This window comes from Centruroides vittatus, unplaced genomic scaffold (genome assembly GCF_030686945.1).
Source record: "Centruroides vittatus isolate TY-2023 unplaced genomic scaffold, ASM3068694v2 scaffold_1015, whole genome shotgun sequence".
Lineage (NCBI taxonomy): Eukaryota > Metazoa > Arthropoda > Arachnida > Scorpiones > Buthidae > Centruroides > Centruroides vittatus.
The window spans coordinates 4,487,767-4,508,647 of record NW_027122666.1 but is presented as its reverse complement, the minus strand read 5'-3'; the positions used below and the strand labels follow the sequence as shown (position 1 = coordinate 4,508,647).

At 29.5% G+C, this 20,881-nt stretch overlaps 1 protein-coding gene and 1 long non-coding RNA gene across 2 annotated transcripts; both read left to right on the top strand.

The window, feature by feature from the left end:
• The first annotated feature begins 6,111 nt into the window (after positions 1-6,111).
• LOC136986384 (uncharacterized) lies at positions 6,112-8,828 on the top strand. The gene is made up of 6 exons (XR_010882470.1): positions 6,112-6,173; positions 6,279-6,334; positions 6,407-6,508; positions 6,696-6,779; positions 8,397-8,432; positions 8,715-8,828. It is a non-coding gene; the product is annotated as an uncharacterized lncRNA (long non-coding RNA).
• A 6,377-nt stretch (positions 8,829-15,205) lies between these two features.
• On the top strand, positions 15,206-17,536 carry LOC136986292 (uncharacterized protein MAL8P1.12-like). Its single transcript, XM_067283788.1, has one exon. It carries the CDS (start codon positions 15,206-15,208, stop codon positions 17,534-17,536), a length of 2,331 nt encoding a protein of 776 aa, XP_067139889.1.
• The last annotated feature ends 3,345 nt before the right edge of the window (positions 17,537-20,881 follow it).

The window sequence follows — 20,881 nt, the reverse complement described above, 5'->3', positions numbered from 1 at the left end:
ATATTTTAATTTTCGTCTTACAAACTTTTAGTTTTTCCCTAAATAATTATTAAATATTTCTTATAAACTCGATATATTGAACGTCTTTTTTAACTATACAGTTTTAATTGTTTACCTAGTCATTGTTAATTAATTGTTTATTTATTGTTAATCAATTAATAATTAATTATATCATATTACATCCGTTTATCATTTTTAATATTATTAATTAATTTTCTATATTTTTTGTTAAAGTTTTTCTATTTCTGAATGTATAATATTATTGAACATTATTTAGAAATGATTGTAATCAAAATTATTTCTATTTCGCGTGTTCTGCTTTGTATGAAAGAAATGAATAATAATTTTACTTGGAGATTAATTCTTATATTTGTGTATTTGGTGAAAATATTTATGAGAAAGTATTATTAAATAATCAGACATCTAATACAAAATATAATGTTTCTCAGTAGTGCGTTATATCTTCAAGGGACCCAGACAAATTTGAATTAAAGACCCCATTTAATAATCAGCGTTGACTTCATACATTTTTCTTCGGTGTAATCTTTTGGGAGAAATATTTTTTTGTAAAAGATTGATTTGCGGTTTCTTGTTGCTAGGGACTCCAGTCAATTGGCCTTTTGCCTATAGGATAATTCGCCACTGATATTTCTACCGTTATAAAATATTCTGTTAAGGTATATTCTAAACTTACGAAATACTTTCAATAAATTTCAAACTATTACGTTATTTGAAATGCAAATGTTCCTTTGTGTTTTACAGGAAAATTTTAGAAAATGATAATTTATATTAAATATAATGTCAAGGAAACGCTTTTATGTAACTGTGAAATTTTTGTATTTGTGAAATATAAAGTTTATACAAGTTTTTAAAATCATTAATTTAAAAGAACTAAAGTCGTTTTAAAAGTTAAGATATTCAGCAAAAATAACAACTGGAATATTCAATCATAATTGAATAATTAAATAACTGCAATTAATTCATTACAACGATAAAGTTATAAATGGTAACTATGATCCACAGTAGAAACGCTCAAATGTCCTCAGAATGATAAATATATTCAACATCCAGAAATCTGAGTAATTAAAATGTATTTTCATTTACGAGGGCCAGCAATTAAAGAAGTGTGTGAATAAGAAGTGTATGTAATTAAAAATATATTACCAGAAAATTAAGACATACAAGGTGAGTTAGAGTTACTGAAATGATTATAACTGTCTATCAGCCTTAAAAATCCGGTTAGTGTTTGTATACTACTTGATTTAAATTATCTATTAATAATCTTCGAATTCCAAGAGGGATGGTCAAGTCAGAAGATCAGAGGAATAAAAACTCAAAAGAATGGAAAAACATCTATTAACAATACACGGTCGTCATTAGCTTATTTGCATCTCTAGGCAGTGTTAAACGTGTTTTTTTCAACTTAATTTATGTTCATGAAAACGTTAAATAATTTATATATTAGCATTGTGCAACTTATAAAATACCATTTTCTTTAAAATAGTTTAATTATATTACGTATACATTTTATCTTAATAAGATTAAAAATAAAAATTTAAAATTACTGCAATTATTGATAGAAACTTTTATCAGATTGGAGTTAAAAAATAAATTTTCTAATAATAAATGAAATCCTATCGAGAAAATTAAAATAAAATTCGAAATATTATTCAGGATTGTCCAATGTTCAGTTGATACAAAGTTGTTTACTAGTGACCGAGTGGACAAAACCAATGATTACTGATCATTGGTAGTTGGCCCTGACTACCAGACTTCTGCATTTTCTTCGCGTGTCTAACGCATAAATACAGGCCAATTTCCCACTGAAATCTATCCTCGGAGTACTCACGCTTCAGAGATCGCCCGGGCGGTCTGCCTTATTCCATTAATTCAATTAATAATACAAAATTTTAAATCTTAACTTTTAGTATGAATTTGGTTTATTCTATAGATCTTAGAAATTGCAACTTTTAAAGTAATTAATTATTTTATCAAATATTTATCAAGTATACCTGACTGATGGGTAGTTGAAGCCTGTCAGTGAACTGCCTACGACTTTGAAGAATTCGGAATCGAAATCGGACGAATACTCCAAGAATATTTCTATAGAGCTGGTCTGTCTCGGATATGTCGGGCCCCGTCTTCACCATCCTGTCGAACCCACAATAGGTATGATTAAAAAGGCCCTCTTACAACCCAAAGGGCGGTAAGAGCCAAATGAGAAAGTATATTTACATTAGAGTTTGTCCGATTTAATTATTATATTAAGAATTTAAAAAAGAAACATCTATTGAAATACTGAATAAATATAGAACAAATCAACAAAATTTTTAAAACATCTTACTTTTTACTTCGTTGAGAATCATCGAAATTAACAATTGTCTTGTCCTCAACAATCGCAAATGTTTTGTTGCACGAAACAATATTTTGTCCATTGTTAACAAGTTTTGTTACTGTAGAAAGCTTTGACATTTATTCGAAAATACATAAAAATAAATTTAAAATCTTTTTTTATCTATAAATAAAGTATAAGTTTTGAAAACTTTATTTCAATGAACCAGCGAAGAGTTGTTCAACTTTCCCGACAACATTTGAAATTTTGGTAGTGCCATCTGTTATCATATTTTATTTTAAAAACTTTTTATATTTTTAACTATTATAAAACGACAAAAAACTTAGTTTTGAGGGTAGGGATGACTTTTAATAAAAACAAAAAAAGAACAAAAAAAAAATTGTAAACACTAATAAGAAGTAAAATCGTCTACCTTACTGGAGATACACCTACCTTTAACCACTAAAATTTAATAGCATCAATCCGTCTGATAAGCAAACCAAACTATAAAATTTTAGAAATTTTCGACGAAAAGCACAAAAGCTTCAAACAGTGCGAACAATATCGTTTCCCCCCAGACACATATACACACATACTAATATCCATACATACAGAAATTACTCCCGAATTTTTCGCATTTCTTGACATTTCAAGGTGTCCTGAGTCCAAAAATGTAAAAATCTTGGGGGGATTATTTTTTTCATCGATCGCCATATTTTTCCTTTTGTTTTACGGTATATTCAGCACCTTTAATATTGTTTTGATATGATTTTTTAGAAAATTACAAACGCTGTTTGACAACAGTTATTTTAAAATCCTTTTGAAATTTCTGTAGGGTGTACTTAGTCTGTGGAAAGCATTATCTGCAAAACTTCGATAAGATCTTCACACATTAAAAAAATAATAAAATTTCAATAAAAGCTATCATATCCTATCATGGAATAATTGCAAATACGCGATATGTAAGGGTAATACCCCATATGTAAGGGTAATGCCGAACAACAAAATATGTACAAAAATATTTAATTTTTAAATATAAGAAAATCCTCAACAAGTTACTTTTGAGGGCAACTTACAGGGTCTTAAATGTAGATAAGTAATCTCAATTGGAAAATATTTACTAACATAATCAATTAATTATAGAAGTACTGAAACAAGTGTTCGCCGTTTTCCAAGCCAGTTGCATAAGCACAAATTTTAGTCCCGTAAGCAAAATATGTTAAAGGTCCTTCCAATGTTTAGAGACTAGCTTCCCCGTATTGACGATAACACTTAAATTGAAAATACAGTAGAATCAACCACTCTCTTCAAAGTCAACACTTTAAATGACCTTGTAGTCTATGCTCAAGGGAGTCTAAACTTAAATCCTAAACAGGTCTCGACACATTGTATACGCTCTTTATTTATTGAAACAAAGTAAATATTGATGTACTGTACACAGGATAGCAGGCATATTATTTACTTTCATGATTTAAAAGTCTGGTTTGATGACTAGTTTTATTAATATTTTTCTTTTATCAGCGTATTAACTTATCAGCACATCGAAAAAACCTAAATTATAGCAGTAACCACGACTACTGTAGCATTTACGTCAAAAATTTTATTTAAATAATGTCCTTGTAATTTTTAATAATTGACATTTCAATGTTAAAGTCATCAGTTTGGTGTCTGCTGCTGATTTATCTTGCCTTTCATTTTCAAGGAACATAATTTAAGCAGCTTTTGTTTCTTAATGTCATTAATATAAATGTTGCTGTACAGTAGATATTATTACGAATTTAGTCTCTGTAATCCAAAAAACTTTTGGTAGACTAATCTCACAGCAATATGGTTGGCAAATTGATTTTATTAAAAACTACATCATATGCATTTCGGGTTGGTCTAATTTGTTCCAACCCCTTTTAAGTGCTAGAACAAATAAACAAAAAAATTTTTTAGAACACATCAATGTATGACAATAACTAGTTTGAAAAAGGGGGGGGACTTACAATATACGTTGGTGTAAATTACAACATTATATTTAGATGGATGGGAAGGCAAACCTTCCTCACCTTGATTGGTATCCTAAAATTACAATTTTTGTATATATCATTATAATATATACAAAAATTTGAATATAATTATCTGCAATTTTTATTTTGAGTAAAGAAAGATTATATAAGCTTTAAAAAATATTTTTTGAATCATTTATATGTTATACTTATTACAAATATCAAAGTAATGGCTAATGTTCCGGCGATATTCGGGTTATCATTATAAAACATGGAACAAGTTTGAAAAGTAGCGTATACATACTTTTGTTAAACGTTAGTACTGAGCCGCGGAAGGGTCGGAGGAAGTCCGACTGCTCCTTCCGGCAACAGGTCGTTGACCTACTCACTTGTCAAGGATGGCTGTTACGTTTTGTTACGCGTTACGCGTTACGCGAGTGGAGGAGAGGTGAAATGGGGTCGACGAGAAGGCGTGGACGACAGTCGAATAAAGACACCATTTTTTAAACAACAAAACAAAGATTTATTAAAGTCAAAAATTATTACTACAATCCTAAGTTCTAAGCTAAAATTCTAACTCTCAATTTCGCGTAGGGGGAGCCCGAGAGAGAGTTTGCAATGATGCATACTCTTTGCAAGTAGACGACGGAATATCCAAATATTATAGGCACTAGGTCAAATTTTCGCGACTCCGATGAACAATTAATTCTCTGTTCGTCCACTAGCACGCACGACTGGCAAATCGAAAGAGACTCCTCCGAGAGGCGGAAAAGACGCGGTTTTTATAGATTCGCCGTGGGAACTAAGTTACGAGATCGTTGTTAGGACGGAAGAATGATGAATTCGGATGTTTAGTGTAAATTTTATTATGTTACAACGTGAGGTCGGTTGCCTTAACAGAAAGAATTATAAAATTTTTCACGAATTCTGTTTTTTCCTTTTAAAATCATAGGAATAATTAATTCGGAAAAACTAGATAAAACCCGAATTTCACAGTACACATGATAGTTGCTAACTATATAGGCCTACGTTGAATAATATTAATAGGATTTTTAAGTAAATACTTTCAAAATATTCACACGTCATTAGCATTTATGTCGGAAATTAAACTGCCAATATTCGGTCAGAGACAGCAATTAATAAATAATTGCTAAAATTTTATTTTTCTGTCAACTGTTTATCAACTTTGCAAATGTCAAGATCATTACTTAAATACGTATTAAAATAAATCTTAAATTTTCCTATAGGAAAATACTTATGGTCATTGAAAACTTAAAATTCTGCAAGTAGCACCAAACGACATTTATTACTTTATACATGTCAAAAAGAAATAAAATAAATTATTCTATACATGTATAAAAAAGAAGTTAACCTTAAAGTTACATTTAAAACTTTATAAAAAAAATATACGCAAATCGTAAAAAGTATCATTCGTTTTTAATAAACAATAATCGTGAATACGTAAATAGGATCATAAAATTCTAAATAATAGTCATAAATTATAATTGTAACATAAAAAAATATTTATCTCTTTAATTTATATAAACATTGTTTAGCATATGTCAATAATAAATACTACATTTTAACTAGGTACTAAAAATATAATTATTCATAAATTATTCACTTAATTAACCTACTTTCTTTTATATATAAGGAAAAAGAATATTAAAGAATCATGCATCTAGTGTAATCGTATATAAAGTACATATTCGTAGATTAGAGAGCAAATTTTTATGTTAAAATGAATTATTCGGCTATTATATTAAATTTAATTCTTCTATGCTGCCTAGAATTATATCGGGTCACAGGTTCTATAGACTGCTCGCCTTATTTTCTTGATCGTTTTTGTGGTAAGTTAACTATTTTCATACGTTAAAATTTATTATAAATTTTTTCACACAATAGTCTTCGTTAATACATATAAAAAAAACTTAATTCCTCAAAATCAATTTTAGCATTAAAGGATGGAGAATTTGCAGTAGAATGTGGAAGAAAATTTAATATTTCCAGAGTAAGTAGGTACTTTGTCGTTTAATTTTAAAGATAATATGCCTTAAATAAATAGAAAATTAATTATTTTCAGCCGTTTGACGTTTATGAAAATTGTTTTGATTCAGTTAATCCAGATGGAAAACGTTTGAAAAATGAGGAAAAACTCGGAAGATTGTGTAGACTTGATCACGATGTAAGTAATTTTACGTATAAAATAATATCTATAACAAATCAGTGCAATATAACAGAAAGTAAAACAATTCTATATATAATATATTAATTTACAATTGTTATATCTATTGCATTTATTTCAGTATAATTGTTTTCTTAATTTACTGTATTTCTGTATTTTAATAAAATAAAGAAAAACGTTTTTTAAGGTATATAATGCTGTCAAACGATGTTATCAAACAGCAGCATACATTGACTTGAAACAAACTAAAACAGTATTGAAAATAACCGAGGTAAAAACTTTAAATTATATGTGATTACATTGTAATACTGTATATATATATAGTATACGAGTATATATACATATTTAGTACTTTAGTACTATAATATATATTATTAATACTACATTTATTTTTAATATTTTAAGTATTTATTTATCATTTAAATTTGAAATATGCAGCTACCTATATATATATATATATATATATATATATATATAGGTAGCTGCATATTTCAAATTTAAATGATAAATAATGTATATATATATATACTATATTAATTAAATTATTTTGGAAATAACTTTGATTTCATGTAAAAATCTTTCGTAGGAATTTTTACTTCCAAGACAATAAGATATTATTTTACTCTTGTATATAACGTTGTTTCGTTAGCCTATGTAAATATAAAATATTTTTATAGGCTATTGAATTTATATTATTTGTGTAATATAGAATATTTATTACATATGCATTTAATGCTACACTTAATCTAACAAATTGTATGTGTTATCTCTGTTATCATTTTAAGGCATAAACATGGAACTATATTAAACTCTTTTTCTTCTATTGTTACGAAATTTCTATGTTATTGTAGTAAATATAAATGTTAATTTGAGTTTTATTTTAAAATATAAAAATGTTTTTTAATTAAATATTGTTGTGCATTCCTAAATATCAATTTTTTAAAATATTTGGTTTTATGAAACCGTTATTGTTTAATGAAAATTCTAATTACTTCGTTAATTTTCTTTTTAATCGATTTTACACGTATTATTATTTAAAAATTTCCCGTGATCCACCAGACTAGTTCACTGAGCCACCATCAGCGGCGCTGTGTGTCGTTTGCTAACAGAGTAGCCAGTAAGGATGATAAATCACTTATACTGGCAACTTCGATTGGTCGCACTTTGGACTATCGTTTTTATGTAAAGATTTTTGGAAGGATGGTCCTGGATATATCGGGCTCTGTTCATCACTACATTAAATCACATTGAATAGTTGTTTAAGTCTCTATTAATGTCATAATGCTTTAGAGATACATGAGGAGTATAATGAGTCGGAGGTGTAATCCGGCAAAATCGATAATCCAGAATGGTTCTAGAACCATGGGTACCGGAAAATCGGTGGTCAACTCGAAACTTTGAAAATATAATTTCTATTATCAAAACTTTTCTCACTGCATCTTACATTCACTGCAATGTGCAGTACATACGCCTTGTATAATGCAGTAGGTTGAGAAGAAAACATTAAGTTTCTTAAGATTTCTCAATTGTTCCTATATAGTTCTGTAAAATATACTGTATTATATTTTATTGTTGATACACTCTTTTTATTATATTATTTTCTATCTTGTAAGATTTAAAAATAAAAAATAATAATAATCGCTGATTTTTATGTAAATATAATTTCACTGAAAATAAAATTTTCTATAAAAGACCGTATAAATTACTTTATATTATTTTATAAAATACTGTGTCTAGTTGATTTTCATATAGACATTGAGAATTTTTCCAATACTACAATATTATTTAACTTGATAAAAAAAAATTATTTTATCACATATTTTAAATTACAATTAATATTTAAAATGTTTTATACAATTATATGAAATTAATTAATTTTATTTTTTAGATTTGTATTTCTCGTACTGAAATCAAAGAAGAAAAGGTAATTTAATTTTTTAGCACATTTATAACTAAAATTTTCAGATAATTCATTATATTATACAGGTAATATCCCTTACAAAATATTTATGGCACTTTATTTAATTTCAAAATTTGTAATTTTTTTTATTTTCATTTCAATAATTTAAAATTATAAAAATAAAATTAATTGATAAGAATTTTTATTATTTTTTTATTTTTATAAAAAACGGTTAAGGAATTTGTTTCTATTAATAAAATAAAATAAAATTCCTATTACTAAATATGATTTGTTTTCCCATTCAAGTACTGTGGCCTTGGAGGACTTTTTCATCGTTTTCATCATTACCATCACTATCCAATATTTTTTAAATGAATATATTTTAAACGAATTTGAATATTTTAAAATAATAACAATATTCTTTTATATAAAATTTTAAAAAATTTTCGAAAATATCGAAGAGTAAAGATAAAACTGGAAAGTAACTTTTTATAACTTTCTGATGAGTTCAATTGAGAGAATAGCTGGGAGAAGCGACAGTTTGGATGAGTCAAATTTGACGCATTTTTCCCTCTTGTATTTTTAAATAAATTTAAACGAGAAAATTGGCGATATAGGGAAAATATACATTAAATAAGCTTTAAAATGATACATTAAGATGAAGGGTTGCTTTTTAAGACAATTCTCAATGGTCTTCGCAGATACTGGATTCCACGACACTGCCATAAGATATAGTGCATCATATAGAAACATTCTTTTAGCAATAGTAGTCGAACCAGTTCGTCTTCTACTATCATCTAATCCTCCTAAAATTCTTCCATATATTTCCTTTCTGAAGTATGCCTTTAAGTTAGATACGATTACGTTGTCACATGGTTTAATTAACGGCCTTAAAACGTGTAGGATATTTACTTTTTACAATCACTACAAGTCTTTTTTTTTCTTCTTCTTTTATGCTTTGAATATTAGTACACAAAGAATCGTAATATGTTCCTTCAGCGATTTAAATCTGTTAGGACATTCATGTTTAAATACGTTTGTATTATCGGGCATTGCACGAAAACAAACTGCTGTTTTGTGTGCATTATAAATATTCCTTGGTGAATATTAAGGAATAATTCTTGGTCATTCTGTCTTTATCCCTAATTCAGTTGATTTAATTTTTCTTCTTGCTACGAGTTCATATACACACGATTCTCTCCTTTTATCCACCGCTTAAACTACTCATCATTTGCAGTAAAGCTTTATTTCCAAAATTTTAAACTAATTCTTTTGCTTTATAACGCATCAATGGCCCTTTAATAGGGAGGTTTTTACAAAACATTACTAAGTCATAGCTTTGAAGTCTTGATTTAATAAAATTTCATGTTTATTGTAATTATTTACTTTTTGTCCTATATTTTAATCAATCTTCTTAATGGTTATTTTTAATTTGCTACAAAAACGAAGATACTCATTGTGACTAAAATTTAATGTCGAATACAAATTAGAAAAGACAAGAATACTTGAAATATAACCAACTGAGGAAGGGTAATAACCGTTCCGAGATGTACCGTACATATTGGTTTAATAAAATCTCAGTGAACTTTCCTATTGAAAACTCTGGTCTGATAAGTCCTTAAAATTTATTACAAATTAAAAGTAGCCATTAAAAAGATTAATTTCAAGTCTATCTTTGAAAGACAATCTTTGTGTTTCTTATTTGCTTCTCCATTATGTTAAGGATTACAGTATAATATTTGTACTGTACTTTAATTGAATAATAATAAAGAACAAGTCTTCAACAACAGGAAATAGCTAGTCTATAAATGAAGTACCTGGAATCAGAACTAAACATTTAAACAATATTAGGCTAATGTATACAGTAGGGGTGGCCAACAGTTTTTGCCCCAGGGCCGAATTGGAAAGTAAAATCTTTTCACGGGCCGAACGAAGTATTAAAATTAAATCATGTTAAATACAAATACGCTGACCCGGCGGCAGGTCAGGTTTGTTCGAACAGAAGTTCCTGACGCATGCGCAATGTCATTTTACAATGCGAAGAAATTTACTGTACAAGAAAAAAAAAGTCGACAGGCAGGCGGCGCTGTGCGTCACACGTCAGCATGAACAGAGTGACATGGCGGAATGGTGAATGAGAGTCGCTTCCAATGACCGATAGAGGGCAGTCTAGTCGGAGAAAGAGTCGCAAGGCTAGTATCTACAAATTAACTGGAAGAGAAGATGGCAGATGAGTTTCAGTGAGTGTGGGGTCTTTCGTTCTTCAAATAGTGTAAATTTATAACAGGCGAATGCAAAAGTTGTAAATCTCTACAATGGAAGTTTTAAAAAATGAAGAAGTATCGCGAATCATCCATTTGACCAATTATTGGAAGTTAAGTAGCTAATATTGATAAATTAATCGCGGGCCGCATAAACCCATTACGCGGGCCGTATGTCGGCCACCCCTGGTATATAGCATTGAGTTCAAGGGATAAACGGACGATTAACGAGAGTAAACATCTCAATTTATATGTTTAGTAATATAATATTAGTGGTCTGATAACAATATCCGCGTTTACAATAAGCAGCACCTCCTGTGTTTAAAATTAAAGGTTTTGATGTAAACTTATGTCAGATTGTAATCATGTAAAAAAATATTAAAACGTTTGTTCTATTTGTACTTAAATATTATTAATAAATTTTGTTTTAGAAATGTTTTTTTCTTTATAAAATAAATATAAAATAACAAAACAGGCAGGAAGATTCATACAAATTCCAATCTATTTCTGAAGAGTTCAAAACACAGTCTATTAATAAAATCACAAATAAATTGGAAAAAATTGTTCACAATTAATACAGAAAAGCCCGAAGGAAATGATTTCCTGTTTATTCGAAAGTCCATTGGAGAAACAATCTCGAATAGACTTTCGAATCTGAGTAAAGTCAAATCGGAAATTGCCTCGCCTCACTATTGCCGAAATCTTTGTGAGGAGAGGGATGAAAAATAAACAAATACTACGAATTCTGTAAAGTAAAATTAATCATCTATCAAATAGAATCTATCAAAATTGTTCCTATCCAAAAAGACGATTCCACAAACGTACGAATATGTTACTCCCATCATCTATACCAGGATCCATTTTTGATGTCTTGTAACCTCCAAAGCAGAAACAAGAACATTTCCTCTCTTTCTTCAGCAATTTCTTTAATTCTGTAGATGCTTTTCCGATAAAATGATCCGGTTGGAGTTTATTGCAGTCGAACTCGATTTCCTCTTAGCTCATATAAACCAATCTCAGTCTAAATATCTTAGACTGATGCCAATGGAGATTCGGCTTCATCCATTCTTTTAGAATCTTCAGAACTCTGAAAGAAGTCTATTAACTTTAGATCTTCCAGATGATGGGAATTCTCCGAAGAATTAGGAGGAAATCCACTTGTTTCTTGATCCTCCAAATGTCGAGGACGCTTTAATAAGTCAGGCGGAATTCCACTGATTTCCGGATCCTTTGAATGCTGTGTGGGACGATCTCACTGCGCCACTCTACTTTTTCTTTGCATGCAGGTCTTCGTCCGACAATCTTTTTCCAAAAATATTCCTTCGCTTCATTAAGTTTTGTATTCTAAAATCGCAAAACCGATTAAAACGTTACGAATGCATATCTGTAACAATCGAGAAGAAAAACTATTGCCGACAATCTCTAAATAATAAATTATCAATTGCGGCAAAACAAAAATAAATATTTGGTTTAGAAATTGCTTTCTCCATCCGTTTGAGCGTATAGAATAAATTTTCAGGAGATTTTCAAACTTACCAACTGAAAACTTTATAGTTTTAGGAAAACAAAATTCCACGTTTCAACTTATTTATTTAAACGAGTTAATTTACATAAATAAAATTTTATCATAAAATGTAAAACTAAAAGAAAAATAAGAGTTTAGAACTGTAAAAACTGAAAAACTGGTTGTCTATAATGAATTGATCAACTGTGAAAATTCAGTTAATTCAATTTAAATCAATGATATATAATCGGCTTGCTGTATGGTAGATTCTTTTGGATTACAGAGACAGATTTACATTTAAATCAATGATTTGAAAGAATAAGTAATATTTCGGCTACATTTATCAGGATGTTATCAAATATTTAAAAAAATTATAAACAAACTTATTTTTTAAGATAGGCTATATGCTGTTAACATGTATTACTTTCTAGATAATGTTATTAAAATGTCATTCAAACTTTTTATATTAGCGTTAAGAAACTAGTATTCAGGAAGTATATGTGAGTGGAATAATAGTTTTCAGGTGGAATAGCTGAAATCTCTGTTCTCTGTGTTATGAACGTTTAATTTTAAATGTAAATTTATGTTTAATGGAATTTACGCATGTTAATATTCTATCATCTAATAGTTGACTTTATTTTAATTTTTTGTTTGAGCTTGAGATAAAAATTATCCAGTCTGTGGTTTTGTCTATCTAGCTAATGTATGTACAGTCACGGTGGTACTCAGGTTATCTCAAGAAAACATCAAATAGGTTCGAAATTTACACGTGGTGTTGTTAAACGTTGATACACATGTTAATCGGTGACTATTCGTATCGAATAATTTCTTCTGTCAAGGTGTCATGAATTTCGCCTTTTTCTTTTAATCCTCTCTTAATTAAAAATTTAGTTCTATTTATATATATCTTTGTATAAATTCGTTTCTTTGTATTTTACAGAAATTTCCGCGAATGTTAAAAAATTTTTCTTAAACGGTGAAGAATATCATTTTATAGAATTTGCTAAATAAATTATAGGGGAAGGTGGTGCAAGATGGGGCCTTGGGGTAAGACGGGGAAGTCTGTTTATTCGTTGTTAACATGCTTTCATCTAGCTGTTATTTAATGTCAACCTCAAAAGGGATCACGGGACGAGAGAACGTCCGAATCGCTCTCTTTGTTTGGAAGTAAGACAGTTTTCCATGTTTCAGCAATACTTGCATCTAATTTTACGCCTGCTACAAAGTTTCTACAAAATAAGTATTATTGTGAACTTTTACATTACCTTTTAGATGAAGATATTATGGTATTCGAAGTAACCTTTAAGACTAACCCTGTTCTCAGCAATAAGGTGTTTTGGATGTTTATAGTATATACATTAAGAAGCTGAGTAACCTTTAAGTGAGTAACCTTTAAGTGAGTAACCTTTAAGACTGAAATTGTTTAGTTTTGAAATAAAGTTGACCCGTGTTTTCAGTCAGTATGAAAAGTGCGCGTTGGGCAAGATGGTGGGGGCAAGATGGGGTACCCATCTTGCCCCACCATCTTGATTGGCCATGAATTCTGCTGCTGGCTAGAGGCACTGCAATATAGTGCAGTGAACTAGTTTTAAATTCGTTGTCATTAATAATTCTATATCACCTTTTCGAATATATAAAATAATAATTTTAAAAATAATCTTTTTATAGAAAATGAAATAATCCACATTTAAAATCATATCTAACTATAATAAATTTATACAGTATATATATACTGTATCACTTTATTATTTATGTTTTTACGTTTTATTTTATTTATGAAAACATTTTTTAAATTTAAATACTATCTTAACAAGAAATAAAATGTGAGATAACAATCGAGATAAAAATTTTTTTCCACGAAAAAAATATCGTTTGCTTACAAAATAGCGAAACTGAGCATGGGCGAAATGACAGTATTGTCTAGTAAAGTAAATACAAGTAAGTTCAAACTTTTATATTTATTTATTCGGAAAATAATAATAAATGTAGCCGTAGTGATAAATGGGTACAAGCCGTTGTTCTTGTGCCAATATTGAAGAAAACGACAGTTTGATCATTTTAATTTGTCCTTCTTGTATATACAAATAATATCCCCATCTTACCCCATGATGGTGCATTTACATATAATTTTAAAATATTAAATTTTCTTGTTTTTAAAAACGTTTTTCAAAAATTAAATTTTATATTATATACAGTATTACCAAATGTTGTAGTTGCTGAGAATAAAAAAATTATTGTTCTCATTAAAGTAGTTGCCATCTTATGACTTTTCAAACCTTAACGTCCTCATCCTGCCCCACCTTCCCCTATTATATTATCAATTTGTATATTTTTATGGCTAAATTTGTTTTTATTTCTTGATTAGAAATTAAATAGGACATTTTCTTTTGCATAAAATTATAGTTAGTTCTGGGCAAAAGTAAATTTTTAGATGTGAAATACAGTACATTCAAAAACTTTTTCAAATTTCACTTTAAGGATTTATTTTATAAACAAAAAACATTTCTAAAACAAAATTTATTAATAATATTTAAGTACAGATAGAACAAACGTTTTAATATTTTTTTTTACATAATTACAATCTGACATAAATTTACATCAAGACCTTTAATTTTAAACACAGGAGGTGCTGCTTATTGTAATCGCGGAAAAGAGCCAGAAAAGTGAAAGAAATTAAAGAATACTGGACATATAAATAAAAAAAATCAAATCTACAAATTTCAAATTAAAATAACATATATTTATTGATTTTGTCGAAACCGTGTTGTGTTTGATTAGTGTGTACAGGCACAATGAAGTGACGTTTATTTTTTCAACACTAGTTTGTTTAGTTAGCTGATGAGGGGCTGAAGCCCGAAACGTCGATGTAGAAAAACACGTTCTAACTAAATAAAGATTCAACTAGCCTAGTGTTGAAAAAATAAACGTCACTTCATTGTGCCTGTACACACTAATCAAACACAACACGGTTTCGACAAAATCAACAAATTATTGACATTGAAACGGCAGTTGACATCGATATATAGGAAGATATGGAGGAGGAAACACACAGAGAAACGAGCTACGCTACAAGGATACAAGGTGAGATTAGAAGACTTAAAGTTGATATAGACTACTTAAAAGCACATATTGCAGAGAATAAACAGTTAAAAACACTTACCCTTCCTAAGTCTATTAGCCAGAACATACCAACATATGAGCGGAATTACATTAATACTAGAATTATGAAATCAACCGTAAAATTTAAATATATTAGAATTAGAAGACTGAAGCGCAGCCTACAAAAATATAAGAAACAAAGAAACCAACATGAAAATGAAGAAGTTAAAACCTTTTATACCGATAGCATTGACAATTACAAAAAGGCTAAAAGTATAAAATTAATAGAAAAGTTTAAATATCCATCTATTGAAGAAATAAATGAGTGGAAAAAGTCCCTTGTGTTAAACAAAACAAATTACGCGATCCCTGAAAATATTTTAGAAATTATGCAAAAAGGATTAGACTTTAATGGTCCTAATAACTGGAGAATAATAGATATAATACCGACCTTAGATAAAGCTTGTGCAGGACTGACTGAAGTAGATTCTGAGATAATGAAAATTAATTTAAGTAATATTATAAAACATCATATTATAAGGCAAAAAGATAGAACAATAATTAGAGATAAAAACTATTATAAATATAATGCTGAAATAGAAAAACTGTACAAGTATTTAAATGATAATAACCTTAATATAATAAAAGCGGATAAGTCAAAACAAATTGTAGTTGTAACCAGAGACTGGATAATAGCGAAAAAATTAGAAATTATAAATAAGGGGAATTTCAGAGAATTACCGATAAATCCAAAAAACATAATATACGAAGAATTAAAAAAACGAATTAATATACTATACAAACAAAAAAAGGTTACCAAAAACGAAAAGATATTTATACTATCCGAGGATAACGAAAGAACCCCTAGATTAAATATTCAGTTAAAAACTCATAAACAAAATGAAAAAGTACGACCAATTGTTGACTTCAAATTTACTGTATTGTATAACTTAGAGAAATATCTAAAAGGAAAACTTAAAGACTACGAAAACTCAATCTGTTCTATTCGAAATATGGAAGGATTTTTACAAGAATTAAAAGAGGTTCAGATAAACAACACATCTAAGTTAGCTAGTATTGACGTTGTTGAAATGTATCCGTCAATTACATGGAAATTGATTAATAATCAGTTAAACAAAATGAATGTAGACCCTTATATTATAGATTTGATTGAGTTTGCTTATAAGAGTAATTACCTAGAATTAAATAATAAATATTACACACAAGAAGACGGCATTAGTATGGGGTCAGTTATAGGACCGAAATTAGCGGAATTAATAATGATTGAAATCGATATTAAAATAAAAAACATTTTGGGTATAGATTTTTATAGAAGATACGTTGATGACATACTAATAGTATATAACGAAGCTGAAACAACAATAGACAAGATAGAAGAATTAATTAACGGTATCCATAATGAAATTAAGTTTACTATAGAAAAAGAAAAAACTGATAATAGCATAGCATACCTTGATGTGATGATAAAACGGAAAAATAGAAAATTAATACTTGAACCGTTTAGGAAACAATGTTCAGTTAATAAGACACTGAATTATCGTTCAAATATCCCTTTACATATAAAAAGGAATATCTTTTATATGGAATATATGAATATACTTAGTAGAACCAGCGAACAGGAAACAAATCAGAAATATATAAACAGTCTAAAAAAGAAATTTAGTTTGAATGGATATCCTACAAGATTAATTAACAATTGGCAAAAAAACATACATAATAAAGGCCCTTTCCCTTCCAAAAAAGATGCAAATAATAAAAAAATTAAATACTTAAGTTTTCCATATATAAAATGTGTATATGAAAAAATTAATAAAGAACTTAGAAAAAATAACATACAGCTTGCACCAAATTATAAAAATTTAATATCTAGATTAAATCAGAAACAACGTTCAACAAATAATATAGAAGATAAAAATGAAATTAAAAATGTCGTCTATAAAATACCCTGTACTTGTGAGAATAATAGTTTTTACATAGGCGAAACCAAAAGAACATTAAAAACGCGTGTTAAAGAACACATATCCGATTTAAAATATAGTCGTTTGAACTCAGCTTTTTATGATCATTGTGTAATCAATAATTGTAATATAAATCAATCAAATATACAGATTTTACATAAAGAGAAAAGGATTTATGATAGAAAATTTAAAGAAAGCGTTGAAATACTACGAAACAAAAACCAAGGTTGTATAAATAAAAACTTAAGTGTTAAAATTCATAATAATTGGTTAAAAATAATATAATGAAAATAATATGAAGAAATGTACTAAATTATTATAATTTGCGATAATCGAATGGTAAAGACAGAATTATTTAATGAAATAATGTTCCGTATTAATGTTATGTAAATTAGATAAAGAGAAAAATATACAGAGTAAACGTTAAGCCAAATAGTGATTTATTGTAATATAAAAAATTGAAAATTAAAAATCTTTGTAATTCCCTTAAGGGTTTCTAAATGTCGGCTAATTAATTTGTTAATAGGTGCAACTTACGGCACACAGTGCTATATGCAAATTGTCGGATTGGTCGATGAGGTAGTAAAAACGACCTTTGGAATTTGTAAATTTTGGTTTTTAATTTTTTAATTTCTACAGAAGTTATCTTATTTATGTAATAAAATGAAAAAACGGTTTGGTTTTTATGGAGTTAAAGTTGCGAGAAAAAATTGATATTGAAAATGTAAAGACCTAAGTGTCGTCCGATTTCTGCTGTGTGTATAGTACCCATGCTAAAGCAAGGTATAGTCTACAAAGAATTTATGTGAGTTTTTAGTTTTTTGATTTTTATTTATGTCATATATAAAAAAAATATATTTTCTACATGTTTAGTTAGCTGATGAGGGGCTGAAGCCCGAAACGTCGATGTAGAAAAACACGTTCTAACTAAATAAAGATTCAACTAGCCTAGTGTTGAAAAAATAAACGTCACTTCATTGTGCCTGTACACACTATATATATTTATATATATTATGTTGTTTATATTGGACTATTACTACATAATTTGTTTACATAATTAAAATATTTACATATTACATTCAATATTTTGAAGTTTTTATCTCAGGAACTTTATATACTGTTTTAATTTAGTCTGTGCATGGTGCTATTTTGTAACATTGTTTCAAAGCATACCTGGAACATAATATATTAGGTAATCTTTCCTATAATAAATTTTAACGCGTGAAAATATTTAACTTACCACAAAACCGATCTACATAATAAGGCGAGCAGTCTTTAGAATCTGAGACACCATATAATTCTAACCAGCATACAAGAAATATATTTAATATAATGGCCAAATAATTCATTTCAATATAAAATTTCTCTAGTCTACGAAAAACTACTTTATACGTTTACACTAGAAATTTGATTTCTTAATATTCTCTTTCCCTCTTTCTCTTTCCTTATAATAAAAAGTAGGTTAATTAGATGAAAATATTCATTAATAATTATATTTTTGTTAACTAATGTAAATATAATTTTTTATTGGTTGCTCTATACGTTAAATAATGTTAATGAAAATTAAAGAGAAAAAATTTTTTTTATATTTGTTAACATTTGTATTTTCATAATTTTAAGATAGTATTCAAAATTATTGCTTATTAACAGCGAATAATTTTTTTTTTTTTTTTTTTTTTTTAACAATTATACTCCTAAACAACAAACTCAGAACACCTTATAAATATGCAGCCGTGTTTATTAGATACTAACTAACGCACCCACAATTTTACTAGAAAGGTTGGTTAACGGCTTCGTTAATAAATATTTACCCCAGAGTCCTTACAGCATAAAACAACCCCTAGACCTTCTACATAAAATGGCTAACATGAATCTGCAAGAAGTTAAATATACGACCGTATTAGACTTCAAGGCTCTATATCCCTTTGTCAAGCTGGAACCATGTTTCTGCCATCTAAGGGATTTCCTTCTAAGCGTGATCAAGTCCCCAGAAAAGAAGAGAAAACAGATACTAGAGATGACGCACCTAACCACATTCTCATCCATCTTTAGCTTTAATGGCGTCACTTACACACAACAGAAGGGTGTAGCCATGGGTAGCCCCCTGGCAGGTACCTTATGCGAGATGGTCCTAAGAACGCTGGAGAATGCACTCCTGCCAAAATATGCAACGCAAATCCTAACTTATGCAAGGTACAGTACGTTGATGATGTGGTTGTCTTCTGGAATGTAAAATACAACTTACACCAATTCATAATGGACATCAACGATAACAAATTCGGCCTCGAGATCGAACTCAAGCAAGAAAACGGTAAGCTTATACATTTTCTAGATTTATCTATACAGCTTGATAGCCAAGGAGCCTTCCGCACTAAGGTATACAGAAAGCCTACTTACAGCCCGATCTTTATCTCATGGAACTCGCATGACCCGCCGGCGTATAAACTCGCAGCATTCAGAGCGCTCGCTGCACGAGCACACACACACTGTAGTAGTACCCAAGACAAAAACGAAGAGATGAATTACGTCATTAAGCTAGCTAAGAAGCACGGGATCAGTCCTAAAGCTGTCACTAACCAGATTACGACACGCAATAAGGGGCGAAACTTCCTAAATACAGAGGAGTTTACGTTGATGGACTACAGAGCGACACTGGGCAGCATCTATAGATGTATAGGAACCGCTACAAACAAAAGAATAATATATAAACGGAATCCCACTATATACCAGCTGTTACGAGCGGATAAAGACGCCTTGGACACTAACTCCCTTCCGGGAGTTTACAGAATCCCTATTACGGACGCACGGAGGGAGAATAAACTATTTTACATTGGAGCCACCAGAAGATCACTCAAGGAAAGGCTGGCGGAACATCAGAGAAACATAAGAAGCGAACAGCCATGCACAGCGTTGGCGACTTACGTCCTGGCAGATCCCCAGGAAGTCCAAGCTGAATGGGCCCAAGCAAGATTAATACAAACAGTTCGCAACATAAAGCACCTCCGTTATACAGAGGCATGGCATATCTGCAAAGCAAGCCAGAAAGGACAATCTATCAACTTCCGAGAGGCTAGTAAAGTATCTGCGGCCTGGCGCTCAGGCGGCACGTAAACGTCAGAAAGGCGGATAAGCAGAAGCTTTCTTAAGGACTGAACCCGTCTGTTATAGTCTCCGCACAGCTCCTCTCCTCCCCTATGTTCTGTGCGCCGTTCGGCTTGCACCGTATTTTTATGTTTGTATTTTATTTTTAATGTCTCCATGGGGCATATTATTTTCATTGTCCGTTATTTATTTTTACTTTATTCTCATGCATTGTGTTATTTAATACTCATCGATGTAGAGATGGCGCACGCAATGTAGTCTCCGCACAGCTCCTCCTCCCCTATGTTCTGTGCGCCGTTCGGCTTGCACCGTATTTTTATGTTTGTATTTTATTTTTAATGTCTCCATGGGGCATATTATTTTCATTGTCCGTTATTTATTTTTACTTTATTCTCATGCATTGTGTTATTTAATACTCATCGATGTAGAGATGGCGCACGCAATTCTATTTAGAATTTCGTTTAAAAACGTTCCAAACGCTTGTTCGTTACTGAAAAGTGTCTTTGTGTTCGATTTTTTGATCTTCTA

Bases quoted from the DNA above. Each gene is read 5' to 3' on its own strand.
- LOC136986292 (XM_067283788.1), top strand. From the start codon at position 15,206: ATGGAGGAGGAAACACACAGAGAAACGAGCTACGCTACAAGGATACAA.